General features: G+C 38.8%; 1 protein-coding gene across 6 annotated transcripts in view; it reads right to left on the bottom strand.

Moving 5' to 3' along the window:
• The window catches only part of ADAMTSL3 (ADAMTS like 3), a 193,334-nt gene that overhangs the window by 30,003 nt on the left and 144,639 nt on the right, over positions 1–18,692 (bottom strand). For all 6 annotated transcript variants that reach the window (XM_075100507.1, XM_075100506.1, XM_075100508.1 and 3 more), the window contains 5 exons: positions 13,393–13,679; positions 6,134–6,263; positions 4,830–5,025; positions 3,918–4,097; positions 2,984–3,137 (listed from right to left, as the gene is read on the bottom strand). In XM_075100507.1, coding sequence (XP_074956608.1) covers positions 2,984–3,137; positions 3,918–4,097; positions 4,830–5,025; positions 6,134–6,263; positions 13,393–13,679 — 947 coding nt within the window. The remainder of the gene's footprint in view (positions 1–2,983; positions 3,138–3,917; positions 4,098–4,829; positions 5,026–6,133; positions 6,264–13,392; positions 13,680–18,692) is intronic.

The raw sequence follows: 18,692 nt of genomic DNA, 5'->3' as shown, positions 1-18,692 counted from the left end.
TCAGTGTGCCTGAATCTGAAATCACTACTGCTATTCCACTTGGTAGGTACATAAATAAAATGACAGCTACACCGATGGCACACAAATGATATTTGAAAAACTGCATGCTTCTTATATACATATGCTTCAAATATGCTGTGAAGAAATAGGTGAAAAGCTAAATGCTTCAAGCATTCAATAAGTGTGTACACTGTATGAACTACACCCTAGAGTGCATTCTTATGCTTATAAAACAAAATGGTTGTTTTCAATGTTTTGGGTAATGAGTTCAGACCTGTGGGGATATCACGGTTTCATAATTACACAGCTTTTAAATCGGTATTCGTTATCCAGATACATGGTTCCCTCAACCGTTTCACATGGTACAACAAATAAATTGCTTTAGGCACTCAGTTTACTAAAATTATTAAAGTAGCGTCCTGTTTTTAATAAGTTACTGGGCCCCAAATATTTATTTTTAGGGAAGTGTTCCAGTATTAAATCTTCCATTTCCAAAATCCAACTTACAGACACAGTAAGTGTAACTTTAAACACACAAATTAAAATACTTCAGGCTGTGCTCTGTTTACACTAGTTATTCCAACATGGAATTAAACCCAGTGCATACTTATAAATATGTTAACAAGTCTCATCCATTTCATTTTTTAAAAAAAGAAAGACCACTAACTCTCATTAGCAGTTCAACACTAAAGGGTGTGTATATTTTTACTGGTGACTGGTGAGCAAGGCTAGGAGTGAAACAAAGTTCAGAGTTGTGGATGGCAGACCATATAAATATATAAGGTCACATAAATATATGAGGCCACATAAATATGCATTTTCTAGATCCTTAGTATCATCCAATCTTGCAGCTGCCGAGGTAATGGACTGTTTGGGAGAGGTTTTTTCTACAAGGTAAATCTTGCATAAGGATTAGATCGTACTGGAGCCATTGGCCCTCATTATCACCTGGTACAAATCCATCTGAGTCTATGACCTCTAATGGTCCTCTACACCTTTAGCTGGGTGCCAGGTCCTGGTAACCTCAAGGCTAGACTGGTGTTATTTCCTATTGCTTGGAGCCCACAGTCAGGAATGTCTCTGACTCAGTAGGGCTTAAGTAGGAAACTGCTGTGATGACTAGTCCCAGGGTAAACAATTAAGTCTAAAAAGCCTCAGCACTGTCAAGAGACAGTAAAAAAGAAGGACCTCATCTGAGCCACAGAAGCTTAGTCTGGAGGAGGCACACTCAGAAACACTTCGCCCAAAGGCAAGGACCCCTAATAGCACACATACCATGTGTCACACTAATCTTCACTGAGTCCGCTTTACTCCTGTAGCTAGCTGCCTGCCCGTCTAGGGCCGTGCTATGTTCCTGCCTTCTATTCTCTCCCCACTTCAAGGCAGCCTGAACGCATTGCTGCAGGAGGAGGAGGTGCCTCCTGCATGTTCCCATGAATCCAAAACCTGCTGCTGCCACTGCCCTTGCTCCTCCTGCAAAACCCAAAATACAACTATGGGTATGGACAGGCCTCAAGCTTTCCCCTGCCCGCGCTGCGTAGCCCGGGAATTACCAGGCAGACCTGAGCTGCAAGGGCTCCCTTGCTCCAAATGGTGGTGGAGATGGAGAGGACAGTGATTCTCTGTATGACTTTGATCTGCACCCATTCAGTACAATCGCATTCCCTCTGCAGTTCACTGTCCTGCCTTCCTGGCACCGTGGTGGAAGCTGACAATGTAACGTTAATATCAGTCTGTGCTAAGCAATTTGCAAACCAGCCACACTGCCATTCTGCTATCCACAATTAATTAAATTCAGATAGATATGCAGCTCAAAATATTTTATTAAACCTTATGCCAAGGACATTCCTGGAAGTCCACAGGGCTTTATTTAAGTGAAGTTTTGAACCTCAGGATTTTGGCATGTTAATATGAAATGCAGGCCAGGAAAAGAAGTTTCATATTATGTATGAATCAGTAATTATTCTAGTTCACATTTTGTTTTGGTTTTTTTTGAATTTTTAAAGAAAAGCTTCAAAATGTATAAAGTAGCTATTTCTTGACAGCACTATGACTTGGGTCAAAACATGTCTATCTCTGTGATCTCTGATCAAAACCAGGCCATTCATAAAGGCTTTTGGTTTTTCCTCCACCTCAGAACTAAAAAACTTTAATCTTTTTCCTTTCTTTTCAGCACCCTGCTCCCCAAACCTACAAAATAATACCTTCCTCTAAAGGAAGGAGAGCACAGGTTCAGACTTAAGTAACCTGCATTTAGGACTGCCTGTTCTAAATTACTGTATGTAATTGAACATACTCTGTATCAGTAAGGTATTTCCATCGGTGTATATGCCACTAGTGCATCTACCATCATAACTCGATTGTGCCCAAATTGTGCAATTCCTATAGACAGCTTTTCTGAAGATATTTTTAAATAGGCAGTAATAAACTACTGGATTTTTTAAAGTATCTGTACTGTCATCACTTCCTGCAAAGCTCATGAGACCAGGATTCTCATTTCTACAGAGATAGAAATTATACCTAAAGTTATCACTGGCACAGAGCTTCAGGCTTTGAATTCTGCCATGCTAAGCAAAATGTCCAGTGTAATGCAAATATACAGTGAAAAGACAAGCCAGAACTGGATTCTTATCTTTTCTAATGTCCTTTGTAATTTATACTCAATTTATGGAATTTTTTTTCTCGGTTGAGGTTAGCATAAAGGACAAAGGAAAAAGTAGGCAAGTATGAGGGTGAGAGGTATGTACTATCAAAGCGTATTCAAAACCTACCTCATTATATCACCACCTTTATTTCTGACTGGCAGAAAAAAATTAAAAACAATCCTGTTATTACTGGTCTAGTAATTATGAGACTCAGTTTATGCCAGATTAGTAATGTTGTGAAAGTATAGGGAGATGAGTGAATTAACCTGTATACAGATTTTTCTTTATAAATAAATAATTCCAAATTAACAAGAAACTTCATACAGAAACATACTTACTGGTGCAGGCATTCGTCTGACAAGACCTTACAAGCAATGAAGGAGACAAACCACTACACATTGATCCATTTAATGTGACATATTGGCCCTTTGCTGTTAGGTTTTGGCAGGCAAGTTTCCTCCTCTGGATTCCAACACCGCAGCTTACTGAGCACTGTGAAAGGAAGGATGCAGTCAAACTAAACTTGGTGTCCCACACCACACATGCTAATTTTAAACTAGTTTGGTTGTTCTTTTTTTTTTTTCTTCTGAGAGTGCATACGCTCTGCCTCATATGAATCTTTGTGTTATCCAGACATTAAACTCTCTCCACTTTTCTAGGCAATAAGAATATAAAATAGATAATTTGTTCCAGCAAGAAACTCAGGAACAATTAAAATAACATGTCAGTATTTCTTTATGTCCAACCATGGGCAGAAAAGAGCAATGAGATCTCGTATCTAAGAGAAACAATTCAGCATGTCCCAAACAATCTGTGTCGAGTCTTTCAACCCCCTCTCTTAGTTTGTATTGCACGAACCTTTAAGTGCAACTTCTAAATTCAATTTTACAAAACTTTTTTGAACAGGGAGTGGTAGGCAAGCTTGCATTGAATGGGAAAGTAGGAGGACATATTCCAGAATAACAAAAAGGTTTGCTTTTTTGAAGCTGTACTATGAGATAATTGACAGCTAAACAAGTTTGGTAGAACACATGCAATGCATTACAGCCTGTCCTTCAGCAACTGAAACGCAGGTTGGGAAGGGGGAAGGGCTCAGTCTGATTGTAGGCAGGGATGCACAGCAACCGTATGCACAGTTTAGTCTGGGTACATGCCTTGTGAAACCATCAGCTAATCCTGTGAATTTATTGCTCCAAACATTCACCCAAGCAGAAATCTTTAGAGCTCACGTTGCAACTGAAGGTTTTGGTCACCCCATCGGGGACTGCTTACCTTGGACCACTCTCCTATGACTAGTTGAGGAGGACAATCAACTTTTGCACATGGTTTACTAGTTGGCAATTTAGGTTCCTGGCAGGTGTCATCAGAGTGTTTCAGGAAACTTCCATCTGTCAACAGCTGCTTACAGTACACTTTGCGGGTTTGGATCCCTCCTCCACAAGTACGTGAACACTAAGGAGAAGAGAACATAGCATGTACACCTGCACGGACATCTGCACTCACCCATCACGCTTATTTTAAACAATCACTGTATGCTCCCTCCCCCCGCCCCCAATTATGCTCTTTTGAAAAATGACATCTACTTTTAATTTAAAAGGAAGCAGCATGTAGAAAATTCTTCTGTTAAAATGTTCAGCTAATCTATTAGAGATGATGAGAACCTAACTACTAAGTTAAAAAATGTCACACCACCTGAATGCAATTAAGTAGTAGAAATCTTAAAGAAAAACATGCATCTTACACGTAGATCTGCCTGTCTCACATCAGTTAATATGTACTTGGTGAGAGCTTAGGAAACTTTGTCCTTGAGACAAAAAAAATGAACCATGTCTCCGAAAGCAGGTTACTGCGTTTGCAGAGCACAGAAAGAGAGGTGATGCCTGGAGTAAATGGTATCCTGCCTTCTGAAATCTTAAAAAGGACTTTCCACCTCAACCTGTGACTATCCATTGGCATAGTAGTCAAAAGTAGTATTTTTGACCCTAGGTGCTCTTCCTAGAAAGGTTGGACTAGATGATCCCTGAGGTCCCTTCTAACCTGTGATTCTGTGTGTGATTCTAAAGAAATCAGTGGAAACACTGACATACCAAACTTTAGGAGCTACCTTCCATGTTATTCTAGCTAAGAATTTCAAGTACTTAGCCAGAGGAACACATATAAACTATTTCTGTGACGCAGGCATACCTGTTGCCATTCCTCAACGTGCCAAACAGGGGGACAATCAATCTGATTACACGCTTGTAAAGAATGAGGTTTTTTGTCTTTGCAGTCTTCAGCAGCAGCAGCAGCAGATCTGCCTGGCTGCTGGCAGTACACATCTCTAGTCTGGATCCCAACCCCACACGTAGCCGAGCAGCGTCTCCAGGGACCGCTTTGCCACCTGTTTCAACAACACAGCCAAAAGCCCATGTTTTACCAACTCGCCTCAGACTGCGGAAGGAGCAATCACACCCAGCCAGACCCTCGCAAAATGTAACTGAAGGCAGAATTATTGACAGATGGCTAAAACATCCTTTTGGTTTGGCTGTAATGCAAAATTATAAACTAGACTTGCAAGCTTGCAGGTAACAAGGAAATGCAGAAGTTATTAACAATAAAGTAATAGAGAGTCATTTCCAGACAAGTTCAACTCCAACATTTACTTTCAGAGTGCTCCTCATAAAAAACCCAGCCTGTTGGCAACCTGCTGACATTTACATTTATAAATGTAAATATGTAAATAGACCTTTCTTACATTTACAAAACTTCCTTTAAATGTGTATGTGTTTTCTATAAAACATCCTGTTCCTGTTAACTTCTCCACTACATTTTGCAAGAGGAGGTTTCTGCAAATACGTAGAAGCAATATGCAAAGGATCAGCGACGTCAGAGATCAAAAGTGAGTAAACAAGGCAGCACATGTCAAAAATTCACATATGGCCCTTTCAAGTGACCAAATTAACTAGGTTTTCTTGGATTTGGCCTGGGTTTGTTCTTTTCCCAGGATTTCCAAATAAGCATAAGAAGCTGTAAGAACTATGTGGGGCTACTAAAGAAGCATGAAATTAAAATAACTTTAAATAATAATTTCAATTTTTTTAATTCAGTAAGGATAGAAAGTAAATATTTTCTGTTTTTCGTGAAATAGCCTTAAAATTTTCCTTGTACCACTAGAAGAGTTAAGGCTGTTTTTCCAGCTCTGGCAAATATCTACACAGAAGAGATTTATTCCAGAAAATGTCCCCTATTTTATTAGTGAGATGTGAAGAGTGGAAAAGGAGTGAACAAGACAAAAAAAAAAAAAAAAAAAACCCAAACAAAAAACCAGAAAACAAACAAACAAAAAACTCCACAACCCCAGAAATCTTGTTAAAGGCAGAAGTAGTGAAATTTCATCCCAAAGCAAGACCACGGTCCCGCAATCTGAACCCTTTCTAAGAAAGCCAATATTTATTTAACTCTTATTAACCATTTATTTGCCACAGTACGATTTCATTATTACAGTGTACCTTGGAGGGCAAAGCTTCATGTTGCAAGTACGAGTCATTGGTGGTGGTCTCTTGGAATTGTCACACAGGGTTTCATTGACGGCTTGTTTTGTGTCTACATGCAGACACATTGCAATGGCTTCTTGTGTTCCTGAATTAAAAAGGAAAACACTCATGAAACACTGAATATGCAAGAGATTTCTGTAAAGCTTATTCCTGAATAATACTCAGTAAAAATGCTCCGAACACTGAATTAGATAGCAGGCTTAAAAGGAATATCTCAAGTCAAAAGGAACACAGAGCTAGTTTATATGTTTAATGTTCAAAAGATATTTGTGAATTATATCTAGCACTTTACTTCTGTGATATTTAAAAGGCTTGATTTGACATTCTACCTCTCTGAAAACCAACAGAAAATAGGCCTCTCTGTCTGTCCGTCATCAAAAGCTACATCTCCCTGGTTCTGTCATGGTCCTGGGCCAAATACAAGTTTCATTGCCAAAATCAGGGTAAAAGTGATTCCTTCTCACTTACCTTGCCTTTAAGGCACTACAGATCTGCAAAAACTGTAATAAAAATGCATAAAACTTGCAAAACTATAGCCAGGAGAATGCCTGACTAAACATAGAACCTTTCTTACAGGGGCTAAGGGGTGCAATAGTTTTGCTGAAGACAGCAAATCTGACGCAGCTGAGAGTTTTCCTCACTCGTGACCATTCTTGGCACCTTCTGATCTGCAGCTCTTGCTACCTGGATCTTATTACTGAAGCATGAAAGATTACTAATACTCAAATTTCTATGAGTCAAAATGAAACGTAATATAAGTTTGCTTTAGAACAAGTCAGCTTAGCAAATACACATTATGTGAACTACTTTTATTTTAAACCTATGCAATTATCCAATTTTCTATCTCATATTTTTTAGTATGAAAGCCTTGCTCAATTTCAAAGCTCACTCACATGCACATGAAAGACAAGATGGTTTATAATGTACTTGGGGGATCCTGTTTACCTGGTATGTTCTTAAAAGCACTGAGATAATAAAATACCTATTTTGTTGCTTCCAGGTAAAAATGGCTTTTGAAGAGTCACAGTTTAAAGAATTTAAATCCATTCCCTTCCTGTCTTTCACTTATCTCCAGCTTTCAGCAGCAGGTTATATTTCTTTTCTTACGACCAAGTTCTAAGGTTTCAAAGACAGTTGCATTTTTAACTAGAAACCTTCACTAACCACTTCATAGTATTGCCCATGGCATTACCTCAAAACGTCACCACTATTGTTACACAAAGGCTAGTATAACTATTCCTGCTTCTGTGGCAACTGTGCATGAAAACTAGTTTCTTGGCAGTGTTGATCACTAGCCATTCTGATTTTAGTGGGCTCGACGAAATACCCTACGCTGAAAGATTCATCTCCACGCCAACGGTCCATATCTCTCTCTTTTACAACACGTTCATGAGCACTGTCATTCTTACCATAAACCAATGCTGTTCCTTCCATCTATAAACAATTCTGATGTAGTCCAGCGTATCGGCCAGCCCAGGCCACAATCCCTCTTTGCAACACTTGAAGCAGTCCAACTATTTCAGACACTTCAGCAGGAGTAGACCAGCAGTGATTTTCACAACAATGTAGATTCCAATTTCTTTCAGGCTCTCTGGTACCCCTCTAGATCCCCTCTGGGACTCATTTTCAGTTCAGAAAGACCTTGTTATATAAATGTTTTGACTACATCTACAAAGTGATGAATTTTTATAGAACAGAGACCTGACCTTAAATATGATTGACAACCTATTCAGTACTCTCATATCAGAGTATTGATAATTACATTAACAAAGAACACACACATTGAGTAAAACATATTTTACTAGCAGAGCTGAGACAAACCTGTAACAGCAAATAACATTACTATAAGGCAGATATTAAAATGCCTGAAAAAAAGACAAACCAGTAAATGACCATAGTTTCTAGAACAGTGATATTTTATTCCAGACTGACAACCAAGGGAATCAAACATTTTCTGTCCTATTGATCCCCATGTGGCTGTTTAACAGGAGCAGCTTCCCTGTCCCCTTATGTAGGAAATGCATATCTGACTGTGCAGGAGAGAAATAAAGGTTTAGAAATGGTATGATTCTATGATTCTGGCAGAAACAGAATGACATTACCAGACAAGCAATCAAGCACATAATCAAGCAACCATACAATCTTTATTTTAAGTCAAAATCTACCCTGTGCTACCAACCTTCAGCTTCACTGCCCCACTGTGTTCCTGGGGGAAAACCACACTCAGAGGTCATGATGCTCCGGAACAGGTTCCGATAAGTAATATCTTCTTAATATCTCACCCAAAGGAGGGGAATGAAATGACATTCCTTTCAGACCATCTAAGTCAACAATAATCCCATGGGAAATTTTTATCTCAGTGTTACAAAAACTATATTGGCCAGCCAAACGAACAAAAGGCATGTCATACCAGCTGATGGTTTTTGAATGCAACTTGCCACCTGGAGTTCATTAAACCGCTTTTACCTTGCAGCATGCCATACCTAGCTTTAATTGCGTTACCAGAAGAAAATGTTGATATGTGGTGTATCTTTCATTTGACTTAACTACCGGGCACAAACTGCAGTAGTGATTCCTCCCCGCAGGTGCCGTATTGTAAAAAAAAGGGCACTGTTTTGATACCGTAACTATAAAACAGGTATTAAAGAGTTGTTAAAAACATACCGCGCACCCCCCTTCACGTTCCTTGGTTCTCAGTTCAAGGGCTCTATTCAATAAACAACTACACTTAATCGATGCAGCATTTGCTTGAACTTGACTGCCAAAATGTCTTGACAATTAATGAGATTTCTCACCCCAAACTATAATTTTACATCAGCTGGAAACTTCAATCACTGATAAATTTCTTATTCTATGTTGATCGGAAAATGGAAAAATCTATTATTCAAACAAGTAAAGTTTTATATGTATGACTTTCTTGGCTTATTATATAAACATAGTAGATAATTTAACTAAAACATTATGTATGCAGCAGGGAGCATTAAGTATTTTTACAGTAATCTGATGCACTATTGTAGTAATTATCCTAGTATTCAGTGAAATATAATATTTTCTATTTTAACCCAGTACTCAAACCACATACATTTACATTCTTTTACAAGCTTTTCTGTGCAGTGAAATACCCCGTGCATGGAGCTGTGTTAAAAGATCAGAATGCTTGAAAAAAGCCCAGACTTTTTGTTTCTGTCTTTTTTAAAGTACAAAGAAAATGGGGGTGGAAAGTTGCTGTGCACATGGTAAAAGGGTGGATCTATTCTCTATATCTGGAAGAGGAAGGACAGTAATTTATTTCTACCAGGTAGTCTCAGTTTGGTGACTGCTTAAAAATATATACTATCAGCTGAAAATAACTGAGAAGAAATGCCAAGTCCTACACAGGCTTGAACCTCCCTGTAAATCTATTGAAACAGGCACTGTTGTTTATACTCCTTCTGTAAAAGAGTAAACAGTTAGTGTCTGCAGTTAATGACACTTGTCATAGGAGTAACAAGCTATCAGATTGCCTACAGCACTGTTGCAAATGCTTTCAACTTTAAATGTGAGTCTCAGAACAGTTATTGTTTTTCTTAAGAGCCCTTAAATTTGGCTAGATTCCATAGATTTTCTAAGAATCTCAGGTTTCTTATAAATAAAATAATAAATTTTTAGCCATTATGGTCCAGACAAAAACCTGAAAACACAACTTGACTGCACCCTAAAGCTTCCAAAGCCACAGGCTATAGAGGAAACAACAGGAAGTACGTACGTATTTATTGTTTAATCTCATTATTTTTAAGCCAATGTAATGACTTTGCAGGGCCTAAATCATAAATTTTGAAGCATATGGAATATAGATAATAATAATTACACTGAAATACAAAAATCTGCCTCCTGTGATTAAAGGTATTTTTAAACAGGGACCCAGAAAATGTTCAGGTTTTTTTTAATGGAAAACATCCCTTTAAAATATTGTAGAGTAGTTAAATGATTGACAACACTAAAGCAATATTTACAGATTACAAGAAAAAATTTCTTCTCCTCAGGTGTAGTCTTTATTCTGATAACAACAATTACTTCTCACTGACAATATTATGAAAATTAAACTTGTATGTATGTTGAGGGCTCTTGCATCAGGGCCAAAGTTCTTCAGATTGAAAAAAGCCCCAAAAATGTTCTGGGAAAATGAGGGCAAATCCTGAGATCCCTGAGCACACAGTTGGCGTGTTTTCAATTCAGGATTTCTTCCGTCACTGAAGGCAAAATATATCTTCAGCCTTCAGGATGATTACAGTTCCCTGTGGCTGTTAAAGGTGATGTCTGCCTCAATTAACCTGGACAACTCTTATTTGTACTCATGGAAAGATTGATGAAAGTGGTATTATTTATGCCAACAAGCATAACACAACGCAGCAGTCCTCAAAAGCACTAAGTTTTATGGCACCCAATAACGCTGTATGACAAGTCACACAGGTATGGTGCAGAAAGCTCACAAAATGACCAAAGACTGGTATTACTAATGCTCTAGAACCTGCTGAATATGATGAACTGGAAAGTAAAGATCATGTTTGATAATGCCTTGCAGATCACTTTATCTCTGTAATTGTAATACCTCAAAAACAATGTTTCCAGCTGCATTTTTATGTCTGCTTTGGAGAAGGACCAGAGGAGAGTTTGAATTAAAAGTCTAGTCTGTATGAGGATTTTAAAAAAGGTGCAAGTGACAAGCACTGAAACAGAGATTCAGGCCTTGCTCAAACAGTGGCTATAAAGTTTCCAGCCTACTTAGACCCTGCAGACTTTCCCCTCATTCAGAGAGAGTCAAGCACTAAGAAATGGGGGTAGGGAGTTCCGAGGATACAGAAACCCACAGGAATTTAATGGTCACTGCCTGATACATACTAGAGAAAAAGTGCCTAATATAATTTACATTACACGGGGATATTCCAAACTGGGACAACATCTATTTTTTTGTAATGAAAGAGTTCATCTAATTGAAATGAGATTTGGGCATAAAACTTAGCAGAAATGGATCAGTTCCTTTGAACTACACAATGGAAAAATAGTAGACAGTGAGATCATTAGTTAGTAGATTGCAATAAGTTGGAAACTGAAGAGATGTCTGGTTCCCTTAAAACTATTTATCGGCAGGTAATTTTTGGTCTGTTTGAAAGCCTTTGCCAAAGCAGCAAGAAGACCAGAACCGATAGGAGAAAAAACCCCACTGCTACCTAACTTGCAGAACAGTACAGAGACTTCTGAGTCTGTTAATTGATAAAATATCCTGTCAACTTCCCACATTTCCCAGGAGCATCGCATAAGAAAAATGTCTAGACATAGTACCAGTGATACCACAGAAGGCTCAAGAACATAGCCAGATATTTTCTTTCAAACATCTTTAAGTGGATCATTTATATTGTGTATCAAATAAATGGTTAGATTACTATGAAACACGTACAGGACAATTCTGGGTCAGGCAACCTCACAAATTCGTGAAAGGGCCAGAAGTCAGCAACAGAATTCACGCTCAGCTCCCTCAGGAACAAAATTAAGCTGAACATGGGATTCTGCTCATCAGTAATTTTGAAGTTCCTTTCTGCTGGCAAATGAAACTACTGTCTCCAGTACAGGCTCCTTAAATTACCGGCAGATTGCACTCCAAGTGGAAGATTTTATCTGAACATTTTTGCATGACAAACTCACACGTGAAGACGCAGGCAACGCAAACATGCACATGTGCAACAGCAGGCAAAGCCTAGAGATTACTTCAGCCTAGACGTCTGCTGATGTCCTCAAAATTCAAAAAGTTTGGCATTTTAGAACACTTCTGACAAAAAAGCAGTAGTAAAGTAGATTTAAGATGGCAATGGAATGATTGTACATTATAAAAATCAGTAGAGGTATGAAAAAGAGAACTACAAATTTAGTAGAAGTGCAAGCCTTGTTTCAGCTTTAGAGTACAATTTCCTTATTTCTAAAAGCAATTCCCTCATTAAAATGAAGAAAGAGAGACACTCAGTCACAATAGCTGTCACTACATGTCACTTTTATACGTATATACTTGGACTATAGCCTCTTCTACCTTGCCAGTTAAAACGCCCACTGAAGTAGTGGAGGGAATGGGATGCATCAGCTTTTGTGATCACATGTCCTGCTGTTCCTAAGGATCAACCCCACCAGTAAACAGCAGTAGTAAATGATAAAGGAGGTGCTTATCAGTCACTTACCATCCTGTTGATAGCATTCTAGGGCACCCCTCCCAACTTCTGTCTTCAAGGTTTGAACTGGTGAATAGTACAGAGGAGGCTGCTTTCTGTGAGCTCTCGACTGGCTCTCTGATTCCAATTGTTTCTGTTCTCCCCTTTTCTACATTTTTTATTTCTTCTCTGGGTACAACTGTCTTCACTTCCCACTGATGTCATCAGTCCTGTCATATATAGGTGTGTTCACAGTTCCACTGCCTCCACTTAACACTTCATAACTCACTTATGTTCAGTCCCAAAGTACAGTATGTAGTAGCAACATCAGCAACCTTGTCTAGTAACATGTACTTAGGACGACAGGGAGATTCGATTACACCCAAAAAGGAATGTGCCTAACTACTTGCAGACAGATGTATGGCACAGAGTTCCTATAGAGTGATATACTGTACCAAGACCTAAACAAACTCCCATTTGATCTTCATGCCGGTCAGACTGAAAGCAAGTCTCCCTAATTACAACTTTGAATCCCTACTGTACTGCAGAAAATGGCAGTATTTTGGAAGATAAGCAATAATTAACATGGGAATTTTAACTCTGAAACTATACACTTTCAGTTCCTAGGAAAAGAAAGGTCATCTAAACATGCCTGTCACTGATGCATTAAACATGCTGGTACCACTAACTGACTGTCAGCCAAGGCTCCTGCAGCAAGAAGACTAAAGCAAGTTGCTGTATCAACAGCATCTTGCACCTTACTTAACCAAATAAAGCTGGTGTTCGAACACAGGATATAAAGGAAACAAAGTAGTTTGAAATACTCTATGGATAACCTAGAAATAAGTTAAAACTTGAAGCTGCATGTTTTCCTACAGATCAACATAGCTAATTTAGGGTAACACTAACAGAAGGCCCAACATTGTCAAAAAATGCCAAATTCTTACAACTCAGGATAGATAGATAGATAGATAGATAGATAGATAGATAGATAGATAGACAGACAGACAGATAGACAGACAGACAGATAGATAAAGGTACCTCCAAGACATGTGGCTGAACAAGGAGTAAAACCAATGTATTCCCAGTCGTGTATCACACTGCCATCTTCAGCATGTGAAAATTCTGGTACGTAGGAGACAGGATCACTGTCACAGGATGCCTGGTAACAGACTCGTTCTGTTGGTGGCTTCACATCTTCACATTCCTCCTCAGGCAGTTCAACTTCAGTCTGAGTAAACGCAAGAAGAATTCGGCACTTTACATCTCGCACCTGTTTGCCATTGCCACACGTGGCACTGCATGGAGACCAGGGTTCAGGAATAAACCTGCAAATAATCACAGCACAGTAGAAACACTGTCATTTTATTCCATATAATTGTGTCTGTATGTGCGCCGTTAAAACATAGCTAAAACACAAATATATGTTTATATGCAAAGCAGACAATACATAACACTATTTGATGTTTAAATGATGCTTAAACAGATGCATAATCAAGTGTCTTAAGTCTTTCACTTGCCTCCTATCCCAGACCATTTCTCAAAATTCACAAAAGAAAAGATGTAGGAAAAGGAGAGGAAGGAGAAAGAATCATGAGGAACAGGGAAAGCTGTATCCTTTTTTGGGGAAAAAGGACATCACCTAAATCTTTTCTCAGATTGCTCCAGTGGAAGAAAAGGAGAAACTCCATGAAGACCTATCTATACAATAGAAAATATCTCCCCAGGTATGCAGACTTAGGCATATGCCAAAAGTATATTTGCAGTCCGCTTAAGTCTGAGAAAGGCCATCGCCTTATGTCAATAATCAGCAATCGGACAGAAGAAAAGCACTTTTCAAATCCAGCTATCTCCAATGCACACCACCGCAGGCTGCTGTTCAGACTTAATCTTCAATAAAGAGATCTAACCAGCTTGGTCTATAATCAATCATTTTTATTAGAAAGCATTTATGCTCCTGATGAACTACAGTAACATCTTTTTTTAAAGATCATGAATTTACTGAATAAGAGGAGGTTTTAGTCTATCATCTCTGACTTCGAGGGCCACATTAATATGTGATAGTAATTTTCAAAATGGCGCTAGAGCCAAGGGGCTGAATTTCATTAATAAAGTCATCCTGAGTGGCTCTGAGGTACAATTTATCAGAAATCAAATACAGAGTTTCATAGGACATTTTTTCAAAAGGTTGCTGTTGCTCTTTATATGTCCAAATGCAGCTGATGATCAAGACACAAATGGGAGATACAGGTGGATATATTTGACCAATGCTAAACACGTATTTGGAAGGAAATACCCAAATTAGGATTCAAAGATTTTCTTCTTATCTTTGATTAAGAATTATCTTTCTCTGTACTGCAGGCAAGCTGCCCTTACAAATATAAGAAGAGTTGTGTAAGACAAAAATCAGTATTTACACTCTGCATAAACAGTAAGCATAGAAAAATGTCAACACTGTGGTTGATTCTGTAGACAGTTTATCACCTTGAACCAATAATTTCTTGCCAATATATACAGGGGAAGAATCAGATCAAAAAAAAAGCAGAACAGATGAGTGGGTAACCCATAAGGGTACTCTAACTCAGTCCTTGGGGTAGTCACTCAAGCTGTGCTTGGGATTGACCCCAAGACAGCCTGTCTCCTGTGGAAAAGACTATTCCCATTTCCAATGAATGTTACAAGGTAACTGGTTATTCTTTAAGAAAATGTTGAAGTAGTACCTTTACAACTCTACTATGAAGATAAATAAAGATATCAAAGCCCATCACTTCAAAGTTTCCTAGAACAGAGCCTCAAACTTTTTGTTTGAGCTCACTGGTCCTTGACAGACTTCGGTAAAGGGCACAGTATCCCAAGCTCCTCCTGAAACCAAGGAAAACTGCGACTGGTCATCACTTCACAACTCTGACTACCTTTGAAGTAGATGATGAGATTGATTTTTATTGGAAGAGTATTATCAAAATGGTGGATGGTTGTGTCCTGCAGTGATAAAATCTGAGTAAATACCATACCGGTGCAGCCCAACAGCCATCCAGTCCGACAGCCCAGCTGGCATGGGTCATTGTCCAGATGCTTTTGATAACAAATTCTGACTGAACGTCTGTGGGAAAAGCTGTCAATGAACGCTTTCTCCTACCCCAGCAGTTAAAATCAGCTTAAACTTGAAACATCAGATCTCATAGTCTTTTCAAAGACAGCTGTACAAACTACCTAGGGTGGCCATGGGAAAATCACCCTCATCCAACAAAATGCTTGAGCACGTGCCTAACTACAAGCATGTTAGCAGTCCTTTGAAGTCAATAGGACTATAAAGTTTTCAGAGTTAAACTTGTATTTGTTTTATTGGACCAAGGCTGTTGTGCGTAGTCTTAACAAAATTATGGCTTTTCTCTCCTTCTATGTAAAAAAAACTGTACAAGTCCATTTGTAGTTATGTACCTAATTGGAAAAATAAAATTGATGGACATTTATAGTTGAAAAGAGTTGATTGGTGTTCTGATCACACCTAACAGTTTACAGTCTGAAAGCAAATAACTTTTTTTGGGAAAAGTATGACAGCAGCATACCAGAAATTAGTGTTAGTTTTGTATACTGTCAGTTGAGTGCATTAAAACATTCCAAAAATAATGTATGATGCATTCTTTTGAAATCCTGTGTAAAAGAAAGGAAATTTTGAACCACAGCAATCCTTTCATTCAGCAACCAATTGATTTATAAGGAAACTCAGAAAATTCTAAGACATTTTCTTTGACTTACAGCAAGCCTATGTTATAATTGAGGTTTTCCTGTTGAATATCAGTTTGGTATTTTTCAACAAAGTGCAAGATTAAAAAACAAAACCCACCCAAAATACTTTTTATTCTACCTTGGCATTTGCTCAACTAGTCACATGACTATTTAGCTACTAAAATCCTAAATTCTAGAACTTTTCAAAGGATGACCATGTTAAAGTCACGCTATATGTACCTTCAACATAAGCCAATGGAGTCTGCTAATACAAAATAGAGCAAGGAACGGACTGGACAGTGACAGAGCTCCAGAAGTCGGTGTTATACCTAAATTTTGAGTTGAGGCAGGTTATGTTTTTTATTTTTCTTTTTTAACGTGCACAACCAAAGCCTGCAACAGATCATTAAAGCAAATTCCATCAACCTCAGAGGTGATATATTTTTGACTCAGTGCCACTCACAGCAGAAATGTGGCAATGCTTTGGTCACAATATTTCCCTCAAGCAAATTCACTCTTTCATGGACATACACTCAGAGTGATCTCAGATGAGGATTAAGAAGCATCGAAGCACTTGCATTATGATGCCTTGTAGATCACCAAGAATTTATAATGGAATGGATAGGATGGTGGTATCTTTGAAAATTTTCTGGGATCTTTAACTAAGTTTATAGATGAGACTCCTGTTATGTAGGGGAATAGACAGGGATCGGTGACCGGAAGATCACGGGATGTGACGGAAAGATAGACTCCTCCCCATAGGAGTGGCAGGAACAGGAAGCGCAAGAGCTATATAAGCGCGTGACGCAGCTAAATAAACGGACATTTTGTATCCATCATATTGATGTCTGTGCATCACTGTCCCCAGGGTGGGTAGAGCCCTGTGTCCCGGAGACACGCGGCCCAAGATAAGTTCTCCCGTAGAAGCGTACAGCTACACTGTTCCGATCAAAAAAAAGGAAAAGAATGGAAAAATGCAAATCTGAGCAGGCACAGCTTTTCACAATCAGCCTTTTTGTGTAGCCATTCTTCCCAGTGCATTGTAGAAATTAAATGCTCCTATAACCATCTGCGCAGGTATAAATGATGTACACACTACAGGTGCAGTGGAGAGTATGTCCATGCTGCAGTGCTATCAGCCTCACACCAATGGAAATCTGCGTTCACCTGGCATGCTCCAAAAAAGGATGACCTGGAAAATGAAGCAGTGACCTAAACTACTGATGATAAAAATGGGACAGAACAGCCCAACCCAACTGAATCAGACCTGAACTGAAAACTTAACTCAGTGCAGCCCTCTGCAGCTTTCTAAAGACTTGGAAAACATGATGTCTCTTAATATTTTTTTATTTTCCTCATGCCTGCAGTTCTTGCTTTCAGTTAAGACAGGAAATGCCTAAATCCTGAAAAAAAGGCTGCTTTTGTGATATTTCCAGTCCAATCCTACTGCGCCAAGGGGCCTGGATAAAACTTTACAGAAGCATCTAAAATGTTGGCTCCTTACTGGGGCAGAACTTCCACGACGCTGGCACCCTACCGATCCCCGAAGCAGCACCCTTGCCTGCCCTAAGCAGAGCTGTGCTGCCGGGTTTTATCAACCTCAAGCGTAATGTGTTGGACCAAATCACCAGCTCATTTTCAGAGAAGCAGCTGTGAAAAAAGTGTAAATCTCTATCACCAAAGGCACGATGGGGACATTTCTGTGAAAATGACTCAAACGTGGTGAGCAGCAACCTTTACAAGAGAGACTGCATTTCATATTCAGCGAGTGCAACTCCACAAACCTAGTGATTACTTTTTAGCTCAGGTTGCTGAACAAATATATCACTTTTGAAAGCATTTTAGTTTTGTCCTAAACCATGACAGGGAAAGGCAGTTGAGGAGTCTATTTCTTTAACTTATGATTAATAAAAAGGATGCAAAAACCTTACCGGAGCTTCTCTACGAATCCCACTGTAACTAAGAAGGCTCGAGGGAAGAACATTTAAAATAATGATTGGTATCAACTGTCACCACATTCCGCCACTAAAAACTAAAAAGGTCAGACCTACATTTTTCTTGGCCTCACTTTAAGGGCATTCATTTTTTATTTTGCTAATAATAAAAAAAAAGAAGCTTTGAATGTTCCCCCTCTATGTAAATTCAGGACACCAGCCACGGTAGACCACAGTGGCAGAAGTATTTATCTTCCACAAGCTACTTTTGGCATATCCATCATTTGTGGGTTCTAAAACACAGCTGCATTTATTCTCTTATTCATTATCAACTAAAATATCACACGAAAGCATAGAAAGACAGTTGTAGTAAAAGGATGGACTAGAAGTTGAGACCTCATATTGTGGTTTAAGTTTGAATGACAAGAGAATAACTGAAATTAAAAGTGATGGCATTTTACCAAGGAAATCATAAGCCTCCTGCTAGGCAGAGGTGGGCTATGAGTTATCACTGTGCCATGTGTAAATTACAGAAAACAAAGTTAAACAGATCCAAACCAGCAGGAAGTCTTGTTATAATTTTCTCTGGGACAAGTAACAACCTATTGTTACAGCTTCTTTTTAAATCCTAAACCCTGACCCAAAAATCTCACTCCAGCTAAAAGACAGTAGTAGTTCGGG

Source organism: Phalacrocorax aristotelis, chromosome 7 (assembly GCF_949628215.1).
Source record: "Phalacrocorax aristotelis chromosome 7, bGulAri2.1, whole genome shotgun sequence".
Lineage (NCBI taxonomy): Eukaryota > Metazoa > Chordata > Aves > Suliformes > Phalacrocoracidae > Phalacrocorax > Phalacrocorax aristotelis.
This window is presented reverse-complemented; position numbering and strand designations above follow the sequence as displayed.